This window comes from Bufo gargarizans, chromosome 2, assembly GCF_014858855.1.
Source record: "Bufo gargarizans isolate SCDJY-AF-19 chromosome 2, ASM1485885v1, whole genome shotgun sequence".
In the NCBI taxonomy this organism is placed as follows: domain Eukaryota; kingdom Metazoa; phylum Chordata; class Amphibia; order Anura; family Bufonidae; genus Bufo; species Bufo gargarizans.
Genome location: NC_058081.1, coordinates 32,306,840 through 32,333,305, shown reverse-complemented (window position 1 = coordinate 32,333,305; position 26,466 = coordinate 32,306,840). Strand labels below are relative to the sequence as shown.

The window sequence follows — 26,466 nt, the reverse complement described above, 5'->3', positions numbered from 1 at the left end:
TATAATACAGTACAGAACCCTATATAGGGTTCTGTACTGTATTTTACTTACACTGAACAGATCTATGCTTTTAGCATAGATCTATTCAGCACCATGGACAGCAGGACGCCTGAGCGTCCTGTTGCCATGGGAACCTTCCCCGTCTGCCACAACTTCGCAGACGGGGAAGGGTGAGTACGAGGCTGCGGGGGGCTGTCGGGGGGCTCTCTCCCTCTCCATCGGGGGGCTGCAAAGGCACAGCAGCCCCCCAATGGGAGGGGGAGGGAGCCCCTTGACACTGACAGTTAACTTTTTCCATACCGCGGTCCGTACGGACCGCGGTATGGAAAGGGTTAAACGGCTGACATCTGCACAGATGTCAGCTGTTTATACCAGGGTGTCAGCAATGTGCTGGCACCCTGGTATAACCCACTAGAAGCCAACAAATTTTCAAGGGGAGGCGGGCGGGGGATTGCGACGCCCCCACCGCCTGCGACACCCCCCCTGCACCACCCGCCGGCATCAAATCGTGCAGGGGTGCAGGGGGGGTGCAAAATCTTGATTTTAGGCACTCTAAAGTTTCTGATCCCCGCGGTCAGGGACCCCGGGGATCAGAAACTGCAAAAAGCGCAGCAAACCGCAGGTCTGAATTGACCTGCGGTTTGCTGCGATCGCCGATACGGGGGGGTCACCCTCCTGTTCAGATTAACCCCTGGGGCGCCAGAATGCCTATTTAAAGTTAGGACGTACCGGTACGTCCTGTGTCCTTAAGGGGTTAAAAAGCTTATTGTAATGAGGACCTTACCTGGAGAGTAATAGTCATTCACTGTGATGTACCCAGGTTGAATAAGTCCCACTTTAAAGTACTGATGAAGATGCAATTTCAGACATTTGTCTTCTTTATGGGGAATCTAAGATGAATAAAACACAACTCCAAAATAACATCTTGGGTACTGAAGGTTAGTTTCACTGTAGCACTAGGGATCCTGCAAGCTGTTCCAGCAAGGAATAGCCTGCTGGATCTTTCTGCATTCCAACATTGCCAGGAGCTCAAATGTCTCCATTTACTATAATGGGGACCGACAGATATCTGTCCGCAAACCCGGCAAATATGCCGAGCATCAGGTGAAAGAAAGTACATAAGTACTTGTCCTTGTTTCACACCAGATAAAATGCAATATGTTCAAGACTATATCTCCAGCTTATATTGGATAGAATACAAACTGGTGACACCCCTAAACCATATTAATAGGGTATTCCCAGCTTGGACATGTATGGCATATCCAAAGGATTTCAAATATCTGGTGGATGTGGGTCCTACTTCCTGGATCTATACCCATTGTGAGGGGTCCCCTGACTTCCCTGTAGAGATAGTCCAATAATTTTGATCTCTATGCCAGATTACGAGATTCCAAACACTAATTTCCAGATTCTCTCACACAGACTCCATCTGATTTCCAAGGAGCCAGTTACAAAACACTCTGTGATCGTAGCATAATTGAGGAACCCTTTTAAAAAACTGTTGTCCAAAGGTTTGGTGAGAAATAAAGGATCACTATTATGATGAGAGAATTTCTTAAAAGTTCGATTTGGCTGATTCAGCGAATTTCACAAACAAATTTGCTTTGAAGCGCATTTTTTTAAAAGTAGCGGGTGCAATGACATGGAGCTGCAATAGCGTTCATAGATGATTGCGGCATCTGAGTGTAAAATTCGGTCATCCCCAGTGGTTATGTATGATGTTATCAAGCCGGCCGGCGTCATGATGTAACCTCACATCACAGGGGATTTCAGAAGAGATCTTCAAGCAAGATCGAGGCTGGCGGCCCGTCGTGAGCAAATGGAGGAGGTAATTTAGATTTTTTTTGTTTTTTATACTATTTCAGGTAAATCGATTCACTGAGACGAAGTACGAGGAAATTCCGTTTCTAGGCAAATCTAATTTATCCTGAAATTAGGATCGAATTCCACTTTGTGGGATTCGATTCGCTCATCTCTAATCACTATATTTAATTTAAAAAATCAAAAACCACTCTCAGCTTGTGGCTGATTCATAAAGACAGTTTTATTGGTATACCTTAAAAGGGATCCCGTTTGGGTCCACTTGTTATAACGTAAATAATATATAAACAGAAAAGTGCATCCTATAATCACATCCAGTATATTTGATAACCTGGGGTATGGGGATATTAGTCCCTATGGCTACCCCTATCCTAAAACCTCAGCCCAGGGAGGGCTCCTAGTGGTGGAGGCCCCCTGTCCACGTACCTAGACTCCTACCCCTCACAGGTCCCTATGGGGGTACATCAGGGATGTTTCCTAGTTTACCAATATATGAGGTGAGGATATAAATCATTCATAGATATATATATATATATATATTTATATATATATATATATATCAACTGGATGCAGAAAAAAAAAGAAAAGAAAAAACAACAATAACGTGGTACAGACATATACAAAAATACGATTCGTCAGGGTTGACTGGATAGTCGTATACCTGAACTACCTCGACGCGTTTCCCCCAAAAGCTAAGCTATGGGATTATCAGGAGGTGTAATACAACATTAGTCTATACAAAGTAAATGCAACCACACAGATACATATAGCCAGGTCACATAGAAAAGTGCTAACGATGTACACCGGCATAAAGCCAGGTCGCACATAAAAAATGTAAGATAGTCGCTCTACATAAATTGATTAAGGGGGAACATAATCAGGCCAGTAGATATGCTTGATAGCATCATATCCGGCTAATTATGTGCACATTTTAATGATCGTGCCTGCAGCGGACTCCTCCAGAGGTAGCCAGTGTATTCCGCATCATTTTAGATGGTAGGGAAGATCCCAGTAAGAGATTATTCCTGTTGTCCCCCCATCATGAAGTCCTAGTGAGACCCACAATGCTGGAGTCCTTCCCTGTGTTCATGTTCCCCCTGGTAGGCCCTTAATCAATTCGTGTTCCCCCTTAATCAATTTATGTAGAGCGACTATCTTACATTTTTTATGTGCGACCTGGCTTTATGCCGGTGTACATCGTTAGCACTTTTCTATGTGACCTGGCTATATGTATCTGTGTGGTTGCATTTACTTTGTATAGACTAATGTTGTATTACACCTCCTGATAATCCCATAGCTTAGCTTTTGGGGGAAACGCGTCGAGGTAGTTCAGGTATACGACTATCCAGTCAACCCTGACGAATCGTATTTTTGTATATGTCTGTACCACGTTATTGTTTTTCTTTTCTTTTTTTTTCTGCATCCAGTTGATATATATATATATATATATATATATATATATGTATATCTATGAATGATTTATATCCTCACCTCATATATTGGTAAACTAGGAAACATCCCTGATGTACCCCCATAGGGACCTGTGAGGGGTAGGAGTCTAGGTACGTGGACAGGGGGCCTCCACCACTAGGAGCCCTCCCTGGGCTGAGGTTTTAGGATAGGGGTAGCTATAGGGACTAATATCCCCATACCCAAGGTTATCAAATATACTGGATGTGATTATAGGATGCACTTTTCTGTTTATATATTATTTACGTTATAACAAGTGGACCCAAACGGGATCCCTTTTAAGGTATACCAATAAAACTGTTATTTTAGGGGTTACTCTATATGCTGGAATTGTTTATAACTATTTACCCCACTATATATTTATGTATATTGACATTGCTGGAAATTGATTCATAAAGACAACTCATGTCCGTATGTCATTTTGAGACATTTATAATACATAGATGTAGGTTCCCCTCCCATGATCCCTCTATGAGCTAAGAGAGGTTCCCATTTCTGGCAGGCCTGGACTGTCCATACAAAAGCAAGTAACTTCTTACCCTGTCAATGTAGAGAATCAATGTGCCTTTATCAAATGCGCCTGTGTTGATCTCAAAGTTGGAGATGTATCTGTCCACTTCTCTTTTAAGCTGTGAATATATGAAGAATCCACGTTTTAAAAATCTTGGAAACATAACATAAAATATCCAAGAAAACAGACATATAGATGCTTAAATATATGTGATCCTTAAATCAAAAAATGAGCTCCAAATGAAAAAGATTTAAGCTGATCAGCTTCATTAGCGTCTAAGTCATAGTACATTGCTAAACTGGTCAACCATCAAAAAAATGGTCAAGTCAAGCCCGGAGAACAGTCAAGAAGGGAAAAGTTCATTATGGAAGGAAGTTAGAGCTACAAATCCCTGTCATCTTCAACAAATCTCTGTAATTGTCTGTTAAACCAGTGTGCTTCAAAATGCCCATTATTGTCCCTGTCCCAAATAAATCACAACCACCTGGTTTGAATGCGTATCATCCTGTAACATTGACCTCATTTGTGATGAACTGCTGTGAAAGGCTGGTCTGAGACTTTATTATCTCTTCACTTCCTGTGAACCTGGCTCCACTACAATATGTTTACCGGACTAACCACCCTATAGACGGTGCTACAGTATTAGTCACCTATTACATACAGTGCTGTCTCATCTAGACGCTAAAAAAGAAAAACTACATTAGAATTCTGTTTTCTGGACTATAATACCCTTTTCACTAGCTACTAAGTCAGGAAATCCAAGTCAAAAATCAATTATAATGTTGGTGGATCACTAATGGTGGATTTACATGTTCCAACAGTCAGACACATTATCTGGGATGACCATTCCTGCGAATGCTTGTTCTCCAATAACATCTGACAAGATGGCCTACATGGAGGAAATAAAGCACCTGTGAGCTTGTGCCAAGATAATAATCTCATCTTGGATCTTAGCAAAACAAAGGAATTGGTGGTGAATGTTAGCAAGAAGCAGAAGAGGATCTATCACCCTTTCAGAATAAATGGTGATCTAATGGAGCGGGTGGCTGATTTCAGTACCTTGGTATACACATCACCCAGGAGCTATCTTGGACATGTCATACAAATTTCTTCAAAAAAAAAAAAAGACTCGAATCTTCATCAACTCAGAGTCCTGAGTGACTTCAGACTACTCCTCAGGATACTAGAACTTTTACACCTATGTGTAAAACAACATCTTGTAGATAATCATTAAGAGTATCCTGACTGGAATATAAAATCCTGGTTTGGTAGCAGAACGAAACAGGATAGACAGGCTCTTCACATGGTGGAGATTTGGCTGAGCGAATCATCCGCACTAAGCTCCTTGATCTGCAGTTCATTTGTAATGGGAGGTGCTTGGCCATGGCCAGAAAGATGGTGAGGGACCTCAGACATTCAGATAATGGTCTGTTTTGTCTTATGCGGTCTGGGAAATGTTACCACATTTTGGAAGCTAATGCAAGAGACTGAGGAAGAGTTTCTTCCAGCACGCTATACGGGTGCTGAATCAGGACACTATGGAAGTTTTTGATTAAATGTTCTCCCAAGGACCTCCAGGAGCATGTAAGAGTGGATCAGGTAAATCTCCGGTGCCCTGAAGGAAGTATGCCTTGTACTTTTTAGGTGTTGTATGTGGGGATATATATTGGAGTGTTATATGCATTATATGGTAATATTATTTTGCACTGAATTTCAGTGCTGTGGGTAGCACAGGTGCTCAGTGGTTAGCACTGGTGTCTTGTAACACTGGAGTCCTAGGATCAAATCTGATCAAGGGCATCTGTGTGGAGTTTGGGTACTCCATTTTCCTCCCACACGCCAGAGACATACTGGTAGGTAACTTAGATTGTGAGTTCCACTGGGGACAGTGAGTGATGATAATGTCTGTAAAGCACTGCAGAATATGTCATCACTATATAAAAGTGAGTATAGTGTTGTGCCTTTTCATAGGTAAATGCATTGATATCCAATTCATTATAGTCAAGATGAATGTTCATTCCCTTTAAGAGCCATGCTCGACTATAGTTACAATTTTGTATGTCTTGAGAAGGCCAAAGTAAGGTCATACAAAGGTTTCTACTTTTTAGTGTTATTCTTCTCATGAATGTACCAGTCTGAGAAGAATACTCCTTGTCTACTCTTAAATTTATGACAAGAGATAAAGATAAGCTCTATACAGCTGGTGATAATTACCTATACAATTAGGCATTTATCAATGAAGCAAATATATAATATTCATGTATTCATTTAATGAGCCTTAGTCCTTAGCATAAGACAATCAGTAGGACATATATATATATATATTACTATATATTATATTGTTATATGTTATGAAGACAACATGTATCCAGTATATTATATATATTTCTCATTAGGAGAATCTTTGTCTCTAAAAGAGTGTCTGTGAAGATGTATGTTTTGTAACAATTATTCACCTCTTTGGTATGAGAGGAGGTACTGATATCTCTGAGAAAACAAAGCCATTGAGGTTATTTAGGATACAAATAAACAGTGTGAGAAACATTCAGAGAGATGCCTAGAGGTCTGTCTCTAATTGCTACAAGTGTCAGAATTAATCCCTATAGCTTTGAATTAAAGCTTTTAAGGTCAAAATGTATATTATACCTTTATTCAGACTTACAGAAGTTAACCCTTTATACTATGATGCAAATAGCTTACACAGCAGTGCCACCTAGGTATGAGTAGGTGACATTACAACAGTAGCAAAAGTGCATTCTGGGTAAGGTTATGATGTCATTTCTTATCAATGATCACACCCATCCGACAATGATTGGAAAGCTCCAAACTAGGAAGGTGTGTCTAACTGATAAGTTTGTGATCATAAACCATACACAGGGGAGAAAAAGACAAACACACAAGAAAGAGAGGAAAGAGAAGTTAAGCTGTCTAGAGGGGTCTATCAAGATGAAAGCCATGGTGAGATGTGCTATGATGGACCACCCAGCTTTCCTAAGAGCAGAAGTGAGATTTCTACTAGGACTTGGTAAGAGACACAGAAAATAATATTTCATTTTATTAAGACTAATTTGATAGTGTGGGTGAAATTATACCATCTAGATTGGCGAATAAATAAATAAATTAATTGATCATCTCCATATTGAGATGTAGTCTTAGGATATTGTGAGGCTTCATTCTACCTGCAGAAGAATCTAGACTCATAATCTAGCAAAGTATAAAATAATTGCATATATATATATATATATATATATATATATATATTTATTGATAGAACATTCTTCGCCAAGCTAATTGATGGATTCCCACAGGAAAGACTTATTTCAAGTCCTTCTCATTTAAGATATGATCTAGCAATGATCCTAGATCCCTGTTATTTGTCTTAATAGTCTTACCAAAGTTATATGTGTGAAAATAGTCCAGGATGGGGCGGAAGGATACAGTCTCTTCTAAGCTATATCCTTGAATGGATTTGCCCATGCCTGAAGTCATGTGATGTGTAGTTGGTTAGAGGGGGGTGGAATGTATTTAGCATTCTATATTGATGTCTAGGATTAGACATGCCCATCCTGATATCATGAGGCTTTCTCTGAACAGCAGTAATGTATATAACTTATGTTCCTACTTTGATATCCTAATGTGACAAGTTATTTCCACTCACATGACATGTATTGTTAAGCTTGTAATGCTTTATATTAACGCTATATATATTTATTTGCATGTATCATTGTGTTTATTTACGTATATATGTTTATAATCTTGTAACCAATAAATCTGCATATTTTTATAATACCTTTGTATTATTGTGTAATATAGAACTACATGTTTATCATTAACGTCATCTCACGTCAAAAAGAACTTATTTATCTGAGGAAATAGTCGGACTCAGATGTGAATTGTATAAATTAGGTTGTCTACGATTCACCAGGTCATGATTTTAAGAATTTATGACACATTTTATAAATTTTATTTTTTATGGTTAATTATTTTTATGACCATAATTAATCATTCTTAATTGAATTATTACCACCCGACAATAGTAAATGTTGTATACAGTAGACACTTTACAGCAGTATTATTTGATTACTATATAGTATTAAAAAGGCATTGTATGGTAGTGGTATTTTGAACTGGGGGGCAGTACTGTGTGGGCATTGTATAAAAATATAATTTATTTCATACTTATTTGAGTTTTATATGTATATTTTGAAAAATCTGAATCCAACTTTTCTTGCTGTCCAGGATCCCATTTTCTATAATATCAGCTTTGATCTAAGCATTTTTAGTCTTAATAACTTTTATTCGCTTGGCATGTCCACAGAAAATCTAGTCCTACACGACTCCTACCCAAGTCCTGTAGGGTGGCCAGGGCAGTGTATTATAATTGGCTTATGATGGCTGTTTCTTATAGAGTGGCACATATGGAGGGTTTTTTCTCCCAAATTGTCCTTGTAATTGTCTGCTATTGGCTTATATTTATGGCATGAAAAAATTATGTAATAATGGCAAATAACGTTTATGGTCAACTTAGAGTGCAATCCTTAAAGATCATCTCTCTACCTTAGACAGTTCTTTGTTTTAAGACTAGATCATTATCTACAATATGTTGTTTGCCTTCCCAGAAGGGTGTCTTAATGGCCTTTTGGGCTGATTCCTGGGCTCTTTTCTGCTGTGCAGACTTCTTTACAACTGAGTATATCCAAGACACAAAAAGGTATAATCTCTTTCTCCATCTTTACCAATAAGTCAATGTCCCAATGAAAGTCCACTTTCAAAATTCTCCTATTTGGTTGTACTTTCTGCTAGGAAAATGAATATTACCTTAGTTATTTTTGGTTCAAATTTTGGCCCCATTCAATGAAGACACCTTTAATGTTTGCTTAAATGTAAGTGCAATGATAATAAGAAGTAATACCTTGTACTAGAAGGTTATGTCTTCTGTATGATTTCTAATTAGCTGTATTTGCTATTTTAATGTCACTATCCTTTTACATTATTGTAAGGCTGGCTTCACACTACTGGCACAGCCTTCCGGCATAGAATGGTGGGAATCAGTGGGACATAAAAGTATTTGCCTAGCCAATTCTTGGTATATTTGCCAGGTTTTGGCTGGATCGCTGGTGTACTCAAATATAATTAATGGGGTAGGACGGCATTCCAGCAGCGTCCAGCATTGACGGATCTGTAAACGCATGTGTGAAACTAGCCTAAGGGAATAAATCTTTTTATGACAATTTCCTTGAAGTTTCTCAATCATCTACTCTTTATGATTAGAGATCTTTGGTCCCTTCATAACATGATCTACTCTAAAAATCTGATGGGATAATTTTTTAAATGTTATTAAATCTGATCTTTGACTCAAACCTCATTGGAACTCACCTTATTAATGTCTTTTATATCTGGTTTAAACCCAGTCATCATAGACATATCAATGATGGACATGGTGGAATCATGGTTCTTAAGGAATCTGCAAAAAAAATAAACAGATTATAAATGTAGTCTCTTGATATGAGAACTGCATTCTATTGGTATTCTATACAACTCCAATCCAACATGCATTTTTCATATTTATTGCCTCCAGGTGAAAATATACTTAAAGATATTTTCCACAATGCAATGATATTCTCCAAAGAAGATCACTCTTATCATTGAAAATGTTGTATTCTTCTTGTAGCATAGCAAAATAAACACTGAAATAATATTTCTTTGGGCATCCCTTTTTTATTAGAAGGGTTTCCCAACCATAGATGGAATGAAGCATTACACTCATCAAAAGCAATTGACTGCCCATGTTACGCATATACATACCAAGTCCTCAAGACTGAGACACTTTTTCCTCCCTGCTAATAGATTAGAGCCCTGAATGTAGAGTAAACCAGTCAATCCCTACAAAATAATGTCAAGTTTGAGACTCCCAGCATGCAGCACTCAATAATAAGTGAGGGCCTTCACCTTTGGTTAGTTAAAACTGAACATTATTTAAAGAGGGCATTTAACAGTGTTCTTATGATTGAAACACATAAGGCAGGCAGTGATGATCTAGCCCTGTTGATATTTTAAAATAAAGTATAGAAGATTTTATGCAGCTCATAGGACTGCTGGATGGACTTTCTTCATGTTTGAAGCTTTCCAGCTATTTTCCGTGCACCCAGAGGACTACAATTACGAAGCCAGGTGAGCTGACTACAAGTGTGTTTTCAAACTCCATCTTAGTTGTATCCCCAATCTACAGGGTGGGCCATTTATATGGATACACCTTAATAAAATGGGAATGGTTTGTGATATTAACTGTTTGTGGCAAATTAGTATATGTGAGGGGGGAAACTTTTTAAGATGGGTGGTGACCATGGCGGCCATTTTGAAGTCTGACATTTTGAATCCAACTTTTGTTTTTTCAATAGGAATAGGGTCATGTGACACATCAAACTTATTGGGAATTTCCCAAGAAAAACAATGGTGTGCTTGGTTTTAATGTAACTTTATTCTTTCATTAGTTATTTACAAATTTCTGACCACTTATAAAATGTGTTCAATCAATGTGCTGCCCATTGTGTTGGATTGTCAATGCAACCCTCTTCTCCCACTCTTCACACACTGATGATGTGTTTCCCTCTTTATGCACTGAAGCTGGCACGTTCCCTGAGTTTTTCCAGCAAGATGTTGCACCACCACATTATGGGTGTCAGGTCCGAGCATTCCTAGATGAACAGTTTCCTGGAAAGTGGATTGGTCGTCCTGGGCCAGTTGAATGGCCCCCAAGGTCTCCCGATCTGACCCCCTTAGACTTTTATCTTTGGGGTCATCTGAAGGCAATTGTTTATGCTGTGAAGATACGAGATGTGCAGCACTTGAAACTACGGATACTGGAAGCCTGTGCTAGCATTTCTCCTGCGGTGTTGCTATCAGTGTGTGAAGAGTGGGAGAAGAGGGTTGCATTGACAATCCAACACAATGGGCAGCACATTGAACACATTTTATAAGTGGTCAGAAACTTGTAAATAAAGAATAAAGTTATGTTAAAACCAAGCACACCATTGTTTTTCTTGTGAAATTCCCAATAAGTTTGATGTGTCACATGACCCTCTTCCGATTGAAAAAACAAAAGTTGAATTCAGAATGGCTGACTTCAAAATGGCCACCATGGTCACCACCCATCTTTAAAAGTTTCCCCCCTCACATATACTAATGTGCCAAAAGCAGGAAGTTAATGTCACCAACCATTCCCATTTTATTAAGGTGTATACATATAAATAGCCCACCCTGTATATTTACTACAGTAACTATTCATTAAGGGGTCTTTTAGAACATGAACGTGCTTATCTGCAAAAGAATATCGGCCATGGTTAGCATTGTTTGGTTCCAACTTTTGTGAAGAGATTTGAAGAAAAGTCCTGGCACCATAATCATCAACCAAAAGGGGTAAAGACTTGCTAGGTCCCAAAGATGGAACCTTGATTATTGTGGCAGAAATGAGGTGGAAATAAGAAATCAGGCTTTTTGACTCCTATCTCTATATACCATATAGGGGTAAATTTATATTTTTTTTTTCACATTCACAGTATTAGCAAAGTATGGAACTCACCTGGCACAAATAGTAACAGAAACAGTAGAATATGCTCCTTCCGGTCTCTTAACTGTGTGGGAAATTGCAAGGATACATTTAATTTCATATAATTTCACTTAAAAGAGTTGTCTGGTCCATTTTGTCTAAGGGTTACAGTTGTGTTCAAAATTATTCAACCCCCAATGCTGTAAAGGGTTTTAGGGAATTTAGTGTACATTTGTAATTGTGTTCAGAATGAAATCTTACAAGGACTTTTTAAAGAACCTAATGCACCTAAAATGACATCAATTGTTTTTGTAATACAGTATTAAATGTTTTTTTTTTGTGATTTCTTCATTGACACAATTATTCAACCCCTTAAAGACTACCACTCTTAAGAACAGAGGTTCATTCAAGTGTTTTCGATCAGGTATTGAAAAAACACCTGTGGATGTCAAGGAGCAGCAATCAAGCATAATAAGCACCAATTAGGCAGATTTAAAAGGACTGTGATACTCAGCTCCTTCTAGACATTTACTGGTGTGTTTACAAACATGGTGAAGTCAAGAGAATGGTCCAGGAAGAGGTGATTTCTCTTCACAGGAAGGGCAATGGCTATAAGAAGATTGCAAAGATGTTAAACATAGGAAGCATCATTCGCAAATTCAAGGCAAAGGGCACTGTTGAAACGCTACCTGGTCGTGGCAGAAAGAAGATGCTGACTTTGACTGCTGTGCGCTACCTGAAGCGCAAAGTGGAGAAAAGTCCCCGTGTGACTGCTGATAAACTGAAAAAAGATTTGTCAGATGTGGGTACTGAAGTTTCAGCTCAGACAATAAGGTGCACACTGCGTAATGAAGGCCTCCATGCCAGAACTCCCAGGCGCACCCCCTTGCTGTCTCCAAAGAATAAGAAGAGTCGACTGCAGTATGCCAAAAGTCATGTGGACAAACCACAAAAGTTTTGGGATAGTGTTCTGTGGACTGATGAAACAAAATTAGAACTGTTTGGGCCCATGGATCAACGCTATGTTTGGAGGAGGAAGAACAAGGCCTATGAAGAAAAGAACACCTTGCCTACTGTGAAGCATGGTGGGGGGGGGGGGGGTCAATATCATGCTTTGGGGCTGTTTTGCTTCTACAGGTACAGGGAAGCTTTCAGCGTGTGCAAGGTACTATGATTTCTCTTCAGTACCAGGAGATATTGGATGAAAATGTGATGCAGTCCGTCACAAACCTGAGGCTTGGGAGAAGTTGGACCTTTCAACAGGACAATGATCCCAAGCATACCTCCAAGTCCACTAGGAAAAAAATGCGTATAGTAGCACAACGAAAAATTAAAGTCTTATCTTGTGGTGGTGCCAGCCGTGTTGGGAGCCAGTCAGAAGTTCCCCCTTGGATGCGTCATATAGAAGAAACCGCAGCACTCTCCTGTCTTCAATTCAGTGGCATTTATTTCACCAGCAAAAAAAAAAGAGACCTTTACGGTCGAAACGTCGCATTTTTTTTGCTGGTATAATAAATTCCACTGAATTGAAGGCAGGAGAGTGCTGCGGTTTCTTCTATATGACGCATCCAAGTCCACTAGAGCATGGTTGCAGATTAAAGGCTGGAACATTTTGAAGACTTAAATCCGATTGAGAACCTCTGGTGGGACTTAAAGAAAACAGTTGCAGAGCGCAAGCCTAAGAATGTGACTGAACTGGAGGCTTTTGCCCATGAAGAATGGGCGAAGATACCCGTAGATCGCTGCAAGACACTTGTGACAAACATGGTGAAGTCAAGAGAATGGTCCAGGAAGACAAGACAAGAGGTGATTTCTCTTCACAGGAAGGGCAATGGCTATAAGAAGATTGCAAAGATGTTTAAAAGCTGTTATAACTGGAAAATGATGTTGCACTAAGTACAAAGATTGAATGTCACTTGGGGGTTGAATAAAACTGATAATGATGTGAGCACAGAAAAGACATTTGTGGTTATTTCATTATAAATGTTATGTTATATTTGTCTGACTTACAAGTGCCTCTTTGATTTAATTGTAAACAAGATGACTGAAATGATCAAAATCAATGTCAAACTGGCCAAAACACTCAATTTCAGTGGGGGTTGAATAATTTTGAACACAACTGTATGTCAAGTGAATGGGACAAGCTGAAATACTAGACACACTCCATTGACAAGAGAAGTGCTTTTATTATATCTTCAGCGTGCAGCACAATTGCCACAGTACTGTATGTGAGTTTGGGTCTACAAACCGTTTTTCACCTCATATACACAGTATAAGCTTGACACTCAGGGCCGTCTTTAATATTGATTGGACCCTGGGCAAAAATTTACTTGGGCCCCCTGGATCCCGCCTTCCCACACCTTAGCAGGCAATCACGCCCTCCACCACAACACACACACAAAAAATCCACACACCTGGTAGAGTACAGTGAATGACTGTAAATACTTCCAGTTCTGAAGACTCCAGCGGCTCAGGATCAGTGCTCTGGGCAGCTGGGCTCAGGCAGGAAGTAGGCACCGCTCTGCAGGAAGGAGACCGGGGCTCGGCTCACCCTAGTGTTACAGTGCACCCCAGCACCCCACAGTATGCAGTATAGCACCCTATAGTATACAGCAACCCACAGTATGCAGTATAGCACCCTATAGTATACAGCACTACACAGTATGCAGTATAGCACCCCACACTATACAGTACCCCACAGTATATAGTAGAGCAGTATAGCAGCCCACAGTATACAGCACCCCACAGTATACAACACCTCACAATATACAGTAGAGCAGTATAGCACCTCACCGTATACAGCACCCCAAACTACACACGATATAGCACTCCACACTATACAGCACCCACAGTATACAGCCCCCACAGTATACAGTACAGCAGTATAGCACACCACAATATACAGCACACACAGTATACAGGGCCCCCCCCCCACACTATACAGGCCCCCCCACACTAAACAGGCCCACACAGTATACAGGCCCCCACACAGTATACAGCCCCCCCCACAGTATACAGACCCCCACACAGTATACAGCCCCCCACACTATACAGGGCCCCCCTCCCCACAGTATACAGGCCCCCACACAGTATACAAGCCCCTACACAGTATACAGGCCCCAACACAGTATACAGATCCCCAACACAGTATACAGCCCCCCACACTATACAGGCCCCCCACACTATACAGGCCCCCCACACTATACAGGCCCCTACACAGTATACAGGCCCCTCACAGTATACAGGCACCCCACAGTATACAGGCCCCCCACAGTATACAGGCCCCCACACAGTATACAGGCCCCCCACACAGTATACAGCACCCCACTATACAGTAGTTTACAGCATAACAGCCCCTGTCACCTTTTTCTGATGTAATCTTCATAAAAAAAGCTCCACAGTTAAGGCAAACTATGCCTGCAACACTCTTGGTAGGACCTGTGATGACCTCATAGCCATGTGACCAGTAATATTGCTAGGTTACTGGTCACATGGTGATGATGTCATCTCAGGTCCTAGATCACAGCTCTCACTCACATTACGCTGCCTGGACTCAGTGCCTGCAGGCATAGCATGGCAGCACCCCCTGTGTAGCTGACAGCCTGACACCTGGGGCAGTAGCTAGCAGGGCTCAAGAGGCAGCTGCCTTGGGCCCACCAGGAGCAACTGGGCCCGGTGCAGCTGCCCCTTTTGCCCCTTGGTAAAGATGGCCCTGTTGACACTAGTCTCTGAAAATTTGGTGATTGTCTTTGATTTATCAGATTAACTACGGTGTTGTTTTCCAGAATGTCAACCTACACAGACCAACCATAAATAGTTTCTCAGAAAGTGGCCATCAAACACGTCATGTGTACATATGTCAAGCATAAAAGGGTTTTCCAACTTTTTACAAGTGATGATCTACATCTACACCGTTCCATCTACTGTGAACCAGGTACTGCGGCACCACTGTAACCACTCCTGTCCTCTACAGAATGGACAGAGCTGTGTAGTTCTGGTGCTGAATTCCAGCTCTGAGCTACACTAAGGCATCTGGTTGCTGGGAAAGCAGGTGTTGGAGGATAGGCCATAACTTGCAAAATGCTAAACAACCCATTAACAAAAAGTGTCACAGTCTAAAGATCCAAATGTCAAAAGTCCTCCTTCTGCTGCGAGTATCCTCTTTCCTTGTAGAATCTCTGAATGCCCAAAAAGGTAAAATTAGTTAGCATCATATTCCTCTTCACTTTACTTAACCCTTACCACTACAGAAGCGAGATTTTTTTTTCTGTCTGTATGTTCATTATGAGTATGAGATATTTGGTGTCTTTTCCTATAAGACACCAAATGTTTGTATGGATGTTTGGCTCGGAAGATTCCAGTGTTGGATTCTGCCAGTCAAGCAGAGATGATTTCCTTCTTACTTGTTTTAATCTGTTTAGTGGTAGGAGAGATTACATTTAGGGGAGGAGAGAATACTGGCCACAAGAAGAAGACTTGGCATTTGACCCTTCTGGCAGGCCATTCCTAGAAGTCTCAGCATGAGCTCAAAAGCTATATTGCACTGATGCAGTAGAGACTTATGGTCATCAACCCATCTTTACTCTCTAGAAGTCATATAACTAAAGATTTGGAGTCTGCTATGTCAGTGATGCAGAACTTAGGGCTAGAGGATATATTAGGGACAAGCCTATAGAATATGAAATTAATGTTTCTGTTTGCTTTATTATTTTTGCTACTATAGTCACGATAAAAAACATATCATTAAGAAGATCACTCCTTCATCCATACCAGATTTACTGTTAAAGGTTTTTAGTTCCATCATAAACTGCACTATGCATATTGGATATCTTATTTGACAAGATCCCCCCTCTATAAGACCATTGTTAACACCATTTTTGGTGGTCATTTCCAAGAGTTTTCACTCTACTTTTTTAGTCTACTGACTAGAACGATACAGAGGCATGCATATTGGTCACTGGTCTGTAATACTGATCTGTAGAGTCTCCCTGTGCTCTTGTGCATGGTCCTTACATAGATAGGCATGTGCCGTACTACTGGTCATATTCTTTCTATCCCTACAGGTTATACAGTAAATGGAAAATAAAAAAAATAACCAGAAGGTGCAAATATATCTTACAGTCAGGTTCCTCCTGAATTTTCACCGACAGATCGAAGTTGTTGCATTTTTTCTCTGTCTCAAACGCATAATAGATAGACAATACCTGGTGGATAAATGAAATTACAGTTGGTATAGTACACAAGTAATGTAAAAATATGCTAATAATTTAAATACCCATCAATATTATTAAAGATGAGCGAATCAAACTTGATGAACTGGAATTCGATCCAAAATTTATAGAAAAATTTGTTTCGTCCCAAAGTCAAATTTCCTCGCGCTTCGTGGTAACAAATCACATTTTTTCTAAAATTGCTGCTGCACATGCCATGCAGACAGACAGCCAACCAGCAGATAGCCAGCCCCTGTTCTGTCTCAGCCTGCTCGGTCTCCAACATTTTATTGTGAACTTAGTGCAGGAAGAGACATTGCACACCAATAGGAGAGTGTACAGCCTGGGTAATAGGAGCTATTCTATTACACCTTGCTGCACTAATAAGGGTTACAAAGTGATCTATTACTACAGATTTTAGATTGTTTGCATTATTTAATACCTCAGTAATTCCAATAATCCTTACTTCTGTTATTGGGGTGAAACTGCAATCTGATACAACCAGTTTTGGGGTGTATTTAATTGATATAAGTACATCCATACCTCATTGATTCTGGGGTGAAATTGCATTCTGATACAACCAGTTTTGGGGTGTATTTAGTTAATTTATAAGTAATTCCATTCATTAAAACAAATAAATAGCAATTCGGCCAAAAAACTGATTCACTATAAAATTAATAATCTATTAAATAAACAATAAAACAATTAAATAAACAATAAAATGATCCAAGTAACCCCAATAGTTAAGGAGATGAGAATAGCAACAAAGTAATGGTAACAAGCGAAACGCGTGTCAAGGTTCCTCCTTTGTATGGCATTTTTTCTTGATTTATTCATGTTCTGTTCCTATTTGTTGAAGGATGCTAAGGCATGATTAAATGTATAGCTATAAGAGTCACGGCCATGCAGACTTCATAATAGATTTTAGATTTGCATATATGCCTTTCATTACAGATGGCCATGCGGTGCTCCCGGCAATCGTTTCGCGGCGAACTTTGTTTCGCTTGTTCACATGCACCATAATCTTTTGCATTGCACCAAACTTTGACCCATGACACATCGATCAGGTGGGACAGGACAGCCAATTGAGATGTTCCAGCACATAAACACACCCCCACCCTATAACAGAACCCGATCTCACAGCCATTTTACAATCATGTGTTTTGCCAGTGTAGGGATAAGTTGCTTTGTGGAGCAGGGACAGACTGTTAGGGACACCAAACACTAGCTAATAGGGCCACCAAAGTCCTTTTAAGTACTGGTATAGGTGTGCTATCGATAGGTGTGATATACTGAGGGGTGTGATATGCTTATAATATATTTTCTAACATAGAAAGTATATTATAGTGCATTTGTATTGTTTAGCAGTTGTGTGTGGTACCGCAGGTATATAGAGGGACAAGCGCTATTGGAACAACTATTTGCAACGGGAGTGATATACCTGTTGCCCCCAAAAATACTGATTAAGGGGTTTGATATACCTGCTTCCACAAAATACTGATTGAGGGGTGCGATATACCTGCTTCTACCAAACATTGATTTAGGGGTTCTATATACCTGCTTCCACAAAATACAGATTGCGGGCTGCAATATACCTGCTTCCACAAAATACTGATTAAGGGGTTCTATTTACCTGTTTCCACCAAATACTGATTGAGTGGTTTGATATACCTACTTCCATAAAATATAAATTGAGTGGTGCAATATACCAGCTTCCACCAAATATTGATTGAGGCCTGCGATACACCTGCTTTCACAAAATACTGATTAAGGGGTTTGATATACCTGCTTCCACAAAATATAGATTGAGGTGTGTGATATACCTGCTTCCATCAAATATTGATTAAGGGATTCTATATGCCTGCATCCATAAAATACTGATTAAGGGATTTGAAATATCTGCTTCCACCAAATTCTGATTGAGACCTGTGATACACCTGCTTCTACAAAATACTGATAAAGATGTTTGATATATCTGCTTCCACCAAATACTGATTGAGGCCTGCGAGATACGTGCTTCCACAAAATATTGATTAAGGGGATTAATATATCTGCTTCCACCAAATATTGATTGAGGCATGTGATACATCTGCTTCCACAAAATACTGATTAAGGGGTGCAATATACAAACCGGATTCTAAAAAAGTTGGGACACTATACAAATCGTGAATAAATACTGAATGCAATGATGTGGAGGTGCCAACTTCTAATATTCTATTCAGAATAGAACATAAATCACGGAACACAAGTTTAAACTGAGAAAATGTACCATTTTAAGGGAAAAATATGTTGAATCAGAATTTCATGGTGTCAACAAATCCCCAAAAAGTTGGGACAAGGCCATTTTCACCACTGTGTGGCATCTCCCCTTCTTCTTACAACACTCAACAGACGTCTGGGGACCGAGGACACCAGTTTCTCAAGTTTAGAAATAGGAATGCTCTCCTATTCTTGTCTAATACAGGCCTCTAACTGTTCAATCATCTTGGGCCTTCTTTGTTGCACCTTCCTCTTTATGATGCCCCAAATGTTCTCTATAGGTGAAAGATCTGGACTGCAGACTGGCCATTTCAGTACCCGGATCCTTCTCCTACACAGCCATGATGTTGTGATTGATGCAGAATGTGGTCTGGCATTATCTTGTTGAAAAATGCAGGGTCTTCCCTGAAAGAGATGACGTCTGGATGGGAGCTTATGATGTTCTAGAACATGAATATATTTTTCTGGATTGATGGTGCCTTTCCAGACATGCAAGCTGCCCATGCCACACGCACTCATGCAACCCCATACCATCAGAGATGCAGGCTTCTGAACTGAGCGTTGATAACAACTTGGGTTGTCCTTGTCCTCTTTGGTCTGGATGAAATGGCGTCCCAGATTTCCAAAAAGAACTTCGAATCGTGACTCGTCTGACCACAGAACAGTCTTCCATTTTGCCACACTCCATTTTAAATGATCCCTGGCCCAGTAAAAACGCCTGAGCTTGTGGATCTTGCTTAGAAATGGCTTCTTCTTTGCACTGTAGAGTTTCAGCTGGCAACGGCGGATGGCACGGTGGATTGTGTTCACTGACAATGGTTTCTGGAAGTATTCCTGAGCCCATTCTGTGATTTCCTTTACAGTACCATTCCTGTTTGTGGTGCAGTGTCGTTTAAGGGCCCGGAGATCACGGGCATCCAGTATGGTTTTACGGCCTTGACCCTTACGCACAGAGATTGTTCCAGATTCTCTGAATCTTCGGATGATGTTATGCACAGTTGATGATGATAGATGCAAAGTGTTTGCAATTTTTCGCTGTGTAACACCTTTCTGATATTGCTCCACTATCTTTCTGCGCAACACTGTGGGAATTGGTGATCCTCTACCCATCTTGGCTTCTGAGAGACACTGCCACTCTGAGAAGCTCTTTTTATACCCAATCATGTTGCCAATTGACCTAATTAGTGTTAAAGGGTTTCTACCACTTGGATTTGACATAATTAGGTATCAGACACTAGCGCTCCGCTAGTGTCTGCTCTGCCAAACTATCCTGCTATAATAGATTTTGGGGCAGCCGTTTACCTAAAAAAAGAACTTTTATTAATATGCTAATGACCCTCTAGGTGCTATGGGGGCGTCATTAGCACCTAGAGGATCGGTCTACCTTCTCAAGATGCCGCCGCTCAGCGCCTCCCTCCAGCCCGCCCATCTGCTTCGGAATGCATCAAACGGACGACTTCACGCGCGTGCGCCGTGCGCGGCTGTATTCGGCGCATGCGCAGTGAATGTCCGACCGCTTCCCTGCTCAGATATCTCCACTGCGCCTGCGCCGATGACGTCATCGGCGCAGGCGCAGTGGAGATGTCTGAGCAGGGAAGCGGTCGGACATTCACTGCGCATGCGCCGAATACAGCCGCTCACGGCGCATGCGCGTGAAGTCGTCCGTTTGATGCATTCCGAAGCAGATGGGCGGGCTGGAGGGAGGCGCTGAGCGGCGGCATCTTGAGAAGGTAGACCGATCCTCTAGGTGCTAATGACGCCCCCATAGCACCTAGAGGGTCATTAGCATATTAATAAAAGTTCTTTTTTTAGGTAAACGGCTGCCCCAAAATCTATTATAGCAGGATAGTTTGGCAGAGCAGACACTAGCGGAGCGCTAGTGTCTGACACCTAATTATGTCAAATCCAAGTGGTAGAAACCCTTTAATTGGTCTTCCAGCTCTTCGTTATGCTCAAATTTACTTTTTCCAGCCTCTTATTGCTACTTGTCCCAACTTTTTGGGGATTTGTTGACACCGTGAAATTTTGAATCAACATATTTTTCCTTTAAAATTATACATTTACTCAGATTAAACGTTTGATCTGTCATCTACGTTCTATTACAAATAAAATATTGACATTTGCCATCTCCACATCATTGCATTCAGTTTTTATTCACGATTTGTATAGTGTCCCAACTTTTTGGGAATCCGGTTTGTACCTGCTTCCACCAAATATTTATTAAGGCCTGCGAGATACCTGCTTCCACAAAATATTGATTAAGGGGATTGATATATCTGCTTCCACCAAATATTGATTGATGCCTGCAATACACCTGCTTCCACAAAATACAGATTAAGGGGTTTGATATACTTGATTTCACTAAATATTGATTGAGGCCTACGATACACCTGCTTCCACAAAATACTGATTGAGGGGATTGATATACCTGCTTCCACCAAATCTTGAATTAGGCCTGCGATACACCAGCTTCGACAACATACTGATTAAGGGGACTGATATACCTGCTTCCATCAAATATTGATTAAGACCTGCGATACACCTGCTTCCACAAATTACTGATTAAGGGTTTTGATATACCAGCTTCCACTAAATACTAATTGAGGCCTGTGATACACCTGCTTCCACAAAATACTGAGATAGGGGTGCAATATACCCGCTTCTACAAAATATTGATTAAGGGGTTTGATATACCTGCTTTCACAAAATACTGATTGAGGGCGTGCGATTTACCTGCTTTTACCAAATATTGATTAAGAGGTTCTATATACCTGCTTCCACAAAATATATAGATTGAGGGGTGCGATATACCTGCTTACACAAAATACTCATTATGGGGTTTTTATATAGCTGCTTCCACAAAATATTGATTGAGGGGTGCAATATACCTGCTTCCACAAAATATTGTTTAAGGGGTTCTATATACCTGCTGACTCCAATTAGGATAATGGAATCAACACCTTTGACCCCAAGCTTGGTATAATGACTTCTGACCCCATGCTATAATTACCAGATATTGATTCAGTTACATATTTATTCCCAGAAAATTCTTGTACAGTCACTCAGAATTGAGAAAGCTCGCTGGAAGAATGAGTAAAACGTTTTCAAGAAATCTACAGTAAGTCCAGTTGCCTTGATTTATTCTTTACAGATATGTTCTATATACCTGTTTCGACAAAATGCTGATTGAGGGATGCAATATACCTGCACCTACAAAATACAGATTTAGGGGCTTAATATACCTACTTTTACAAAATACAGATTGAGGGATGTGATATGCCTGCTTCCGCCAAATATTGATTAAGGGGTTCTATATACTTGCTTCGACAAAATACTGAGATTGATGGGTGTGATATACCTGCTTCCACAAAATACTGATTAAGGGGTTTGATATATCTACTTCCACAAAATGCTGATTGAGGGGTGCATTATACCTGCTTTCACAAAATACAGATTGAGGTTTGCGATATACCTACTTCCGCCAAATATTCTTTAAGGGGTTCTATATACCTGCTTCCACAAAATACTAATTAAGGGGATTACTATGCCTGCTTCCACCAAATATTGATTGAGGCCTGCAATACACCTACTTCCACAAAATACTGATTAAGGGGATTGATATTCCTGCTTCCACCAAATACTGATTGAGGCCTGCAATATACCTGCTTCCACAAATACTGTTCTTCTCTAGGCACTTTAGCACAGGGTCATTATTAAAATGACAGGCAGAGGAAGAGGTAGGTCATCCCGCAGGTGTGGTAGGGGTCGGGCAGGTGCACCAAGCCGAAGCCTAAGTGGGAAGTTGGAGAAGGTGCCTGCAGTTACGTCAAAGGACACACCAGAGTTGGTTGAGTGGCTAACTTAGGCTTCCGCTTCTGCACCCTCCTCATCCTCTGTATCTGCACCCTCCTCACTCTATTCTGTGTGCACTCCCAAAGACACCACCACCACCATAGCCCCTCCACTCGAGTCAGAGGAATTATTTTCCCATCCATTCCTAGACCTTACCGATGTGCAGCCATGGCTTACCGATGTGCAGCTGCTGACAATTGTGCTGCCATCTGCAGCCTGTGCTGTCAATGCATAAGTCGCGGTAAGCCCGACACTCGCCTAGGGACGACCGCCTTAAGAAGGCACATGGCCTCCCATCACTTAGCCCAGTGATAGCCATCAGAACCCACAAAGTCACACTCCTGGCGCTCCATGTCATGCCTCTTCTCCTCCCATTTGTCCTCCACTCCACATTCAACCGTGCCGTCATTGTGTTCATCTGGCAGAAGGCCAGCTTCCCCATCCTAAATGTCAGAGCGTAAAAGGTTAATGACGCCGGACAAGCCTCTTTCCCAATGGCTGACGGCTGGCTTGTCGGAACTGCTAGCCCGCCAACTAATGCCATATAAACTGGTGGACTCGGAGGCCTTTGGAAAATTTGTGGTCATTGGCACACTACAATGGAAATTCCCCGGAAGAAAATATTTCTCCCAAAAGGGCATCCCAGAGCTATATGGCCACGTTCAGCAGCAAGTGAATATATCTCTGGCACACAGTGTCGGTGCCAAAATACATCTGACCACATAAACGTGGTTTAGCAAACACAGGTAGGGAAGGTACACAACTTTTACTGCCCACTGGGTAAACCTTCTGATGGCCGTCAAGCATGAAACCCATGGCATCCGTAACAATTTGATGTCACTGCCACGGATTGCATGCAGGCCTGCCTCTTCTTCTCCTCCTCCTACTCCATCCTCTGTATCCTCCTTTTCCACTGCTACCACCTCTTCCGCTTCACCCCCCAAGCTCCCTAGAACATATTCGACGTGCCAGGTGAGACGTTACAATGCTGTGCTGCGGCTGTTGCACCTGGAAGCGAAGAGTTACACCGGTCCTGCACTCCTTTTAGCTCTGCTGTCTTACCCTGCTCAATTTGACAGTTGGTAAAGTGGTGTGCAACAACGGTGCCAATATGCTAAGTGCACTGAAACAGGGCAAAATGACACATGTGCTGTGCATGGCACACGTCCTGAACTTAGTCGTGCAGTGATTCGTTGCCAAATACCCCGGGGTCCAGGACATCTTGCGGCAGGCCAGAAAAATCCCTGGCCATTTTAGAAGATCTTACACGGCCATAGCTCTCCTTGCTGACATTCAGCGGTGACACCACCTGCCCGTCAGACATCTGATTTGTGACAGCCCGACGCGCTGGAACTCCACCTTGAATATGCTTGAAAGGCTGCTCCAGCAGCAACGTGCAGTTAATGACAACCTGTATGGACTCTGGAGCAGGACAGGTTCTGGGGAGCTTGGTTTCTTTTCACCGCACCAGTGACTGCTCATGCACGATGCATGCAGACTTTTGCGGCCATTTGATGAGATCACCAAACTGGTCAGTCGCAGCCAGGGCACCATCAGTGACATTGTACCTTACGCCTTCTTTCTGGAGCGTGCATTGCGTTGTGTCATTGATCAAGCCATTGAAAAGCAAGAGCTGGATGATGAGGAAGTTGCAATGCTGAATGAATTCCCAGAGGGGGATACTCCATCTGACACAAGTCAGCAGGAGTCTGAAGAGGAGTCAGAGGAGAATGGTGGCTGGGGGAGGAGGAGGAGGAGCAAGAAGAGCAGGCTTTAAACTTTTCTGAGATCCCTGGTGTTGTGCGTGATTGGGGGGAGGAGGCCAAGAATGACATTCTCCTGGATGATAAGCAGGAGCAAGGGCGCTCCACAGCTTCCAATTTAGTGCAAATGAGGGCCTTCATGTTCGGGTGTTTGAAGAGGGACCCCCGTATAAAAAGCATAAAGGGCAAGGACCAGTACTGAGTGGCAATGTACTTAGACACCCGGTACAAACACAAAATGCCGGACATGTTACCAGCATCACAGAGGGCTGGCAGAATGCAGCATTTCCAGGCCTTGCTGCGAGAGATGCTGCATTCTGTTGTTGCGGCGCTGGCAGAGGAATTTTCACCCTCAGCGAAACATGTGCGGGTAGAAATCCTACCGCGCCTGCAAGAAGAGGGCGGTTTGAAGATCTGTTGGTCACTTCAGATATAAGATCATTCTTGCAGAAAACCCATCGACAGCCGCCATCCAAATCCAGCCTTAGGGAACGCCTAGACCGACAGGTGTCTGACTACATCTGGTTAACGGCAAATGTGGATGCTCTGAGAAGCGAGGAACCCCTGGACTACTACGTATGCAGGCTTGACTTGTGGCCAGAGCTGGCACAATTTGCCATGGAACTTTTGGCTTTACCCTCGTCGAGTGTCCTGTCCGAAAGGACGTTCAGCGCAGTAGGGGGGATCGTGAACAATAGGCGCACTCGCCTAGCTCACGACAGTGTGGACTACCTCACATTTCTAAAAATGAATGAGGCACGGATCTCGGAGAAATCTAACACCTGTGACGACCACGTGTAATTGAATTTCCTCATGCCAGCCCACACATATCCCCACCACCCAGAACAAAGAATGGTCCTTGTCTTATGTATATACAGCGGAATAAAAGGCCTTTTCTGTCAGGTGAATGACTAATTTTAGCCTTTAATCCAGTGGCCTACAGTAAAATTGTTATCCAGTGACCGCCTAATGTACCTCCAGCCACAAAATAACTTGTTCTTGTCTGTCAGGTGAATGCCTAATTTTTGGGGCCTGTACTGGCCTACAGTAAAATTGTTATCCAGTGACCGCCTAATGTACCTCCAGCCAAATAATCACTAGTTCTTTTCTGTCAGGTGAATGCCTAATTTTTGGGGCCTCTACTCCTGTGGCCTAATTTTTTTTTCTATGCTCCAGCAGGGCAAATTTTTGAGAGTTTCCCTTTAAGATGCATAAAAATGGCCCCTGATTAAAATACATATTTTTTATGGGAATTTTTGTCATTGATCCACCTTTAGTATGTCACTATGTTGTGGGACTATTTGTGCACTTCTAGTAAGTATTTGGTGGCTGCAAATATGACCTGAAGGATTTTCATCTTCGCCCGCCATTAAATCAATGAGGTCCGCCACAAACGCGCAGTTCGCGAATATTTGATCGTGAACGCGCATTCGGAGTCTTCCATCACTACCTTTCCTCACTATAATGGCATCAGTAATGATAGTATCGATTCTTTAATTACAATATACATGTTGGAGGAACGTGTGGTGATACCACCCTGTGTTGGTATTCTCATCTTCTTAAACGGAACCTGTCACCTCTACTATGCTACCCTCACTGAGCATTTCTAAATGTTCATTGTGTTATCCTAAACATATAAATGACACTTTTAATTTCATTTGCAGACTAATTCAATAAATATTATGCATTTTTGTACTTCCCGTCTTTTATGCAAATTAACATAAAAGTCATATCTTACTTGTGTCACCAGAGAAGAGTCATATTTTCAATCTCTGACTCATCTCAGGTTAATTTACATATGTAGCAAATCAGTTTTTTGACACAATAAAAGCACAAAGAGCTATGGGGACTGGGTATTGCGGATGTGCTAGCGGCCATCTAGCAACACATGTCCTCAGCTATATACCCAAAATCCAGGTGACAGGTTCCCTTTAACTTTTGGGATTACTTGGATTATTTTATTTGTTTTTTTAAATAAATAATTGATTTTATGGGGAAACAGTTCTTTGGCTCAGTTGCTATCTATTTGTTTTG

The 26,466-nt window shown here is 41.4% G+C and overlaps 1 protein-coding gene across 1 annotated transcript in view; it reads right to left on the bottom strand.

The window, feature by feature from the left end:
• The window catches only part of LOC122927156 (A.superbus venom factor 1-like), a 503,636-nt gene that overhangs the window by 26,725 nt on the left and 450,445 nt on the right, over nt 1–26,466 (bottom strand). The window contains exons 31-35 of the mRNA XM_044278753.1: nt 16,468–16,552; nt 11,382–11,433; nt 9,179–9,266; nt 3,831–3,920; nt 785–890 (exon numbers count right to left, since the gene is read on the bottom strand). Coding sequence (XP_044134688.1) covers nt 785–890; nt 3,831–3,920; nt 9,179–9,266; nt 11,382–11,433; nt 16,468–16,552 — 421 coding nt within the window. The remainder of the gene's footprint in view (nt 1–784; nt 891–3,830; nt 3,921–9,178; nt 9,267–11,381; nt 11,434–16,467; nt 16,553–26,466) is intronic.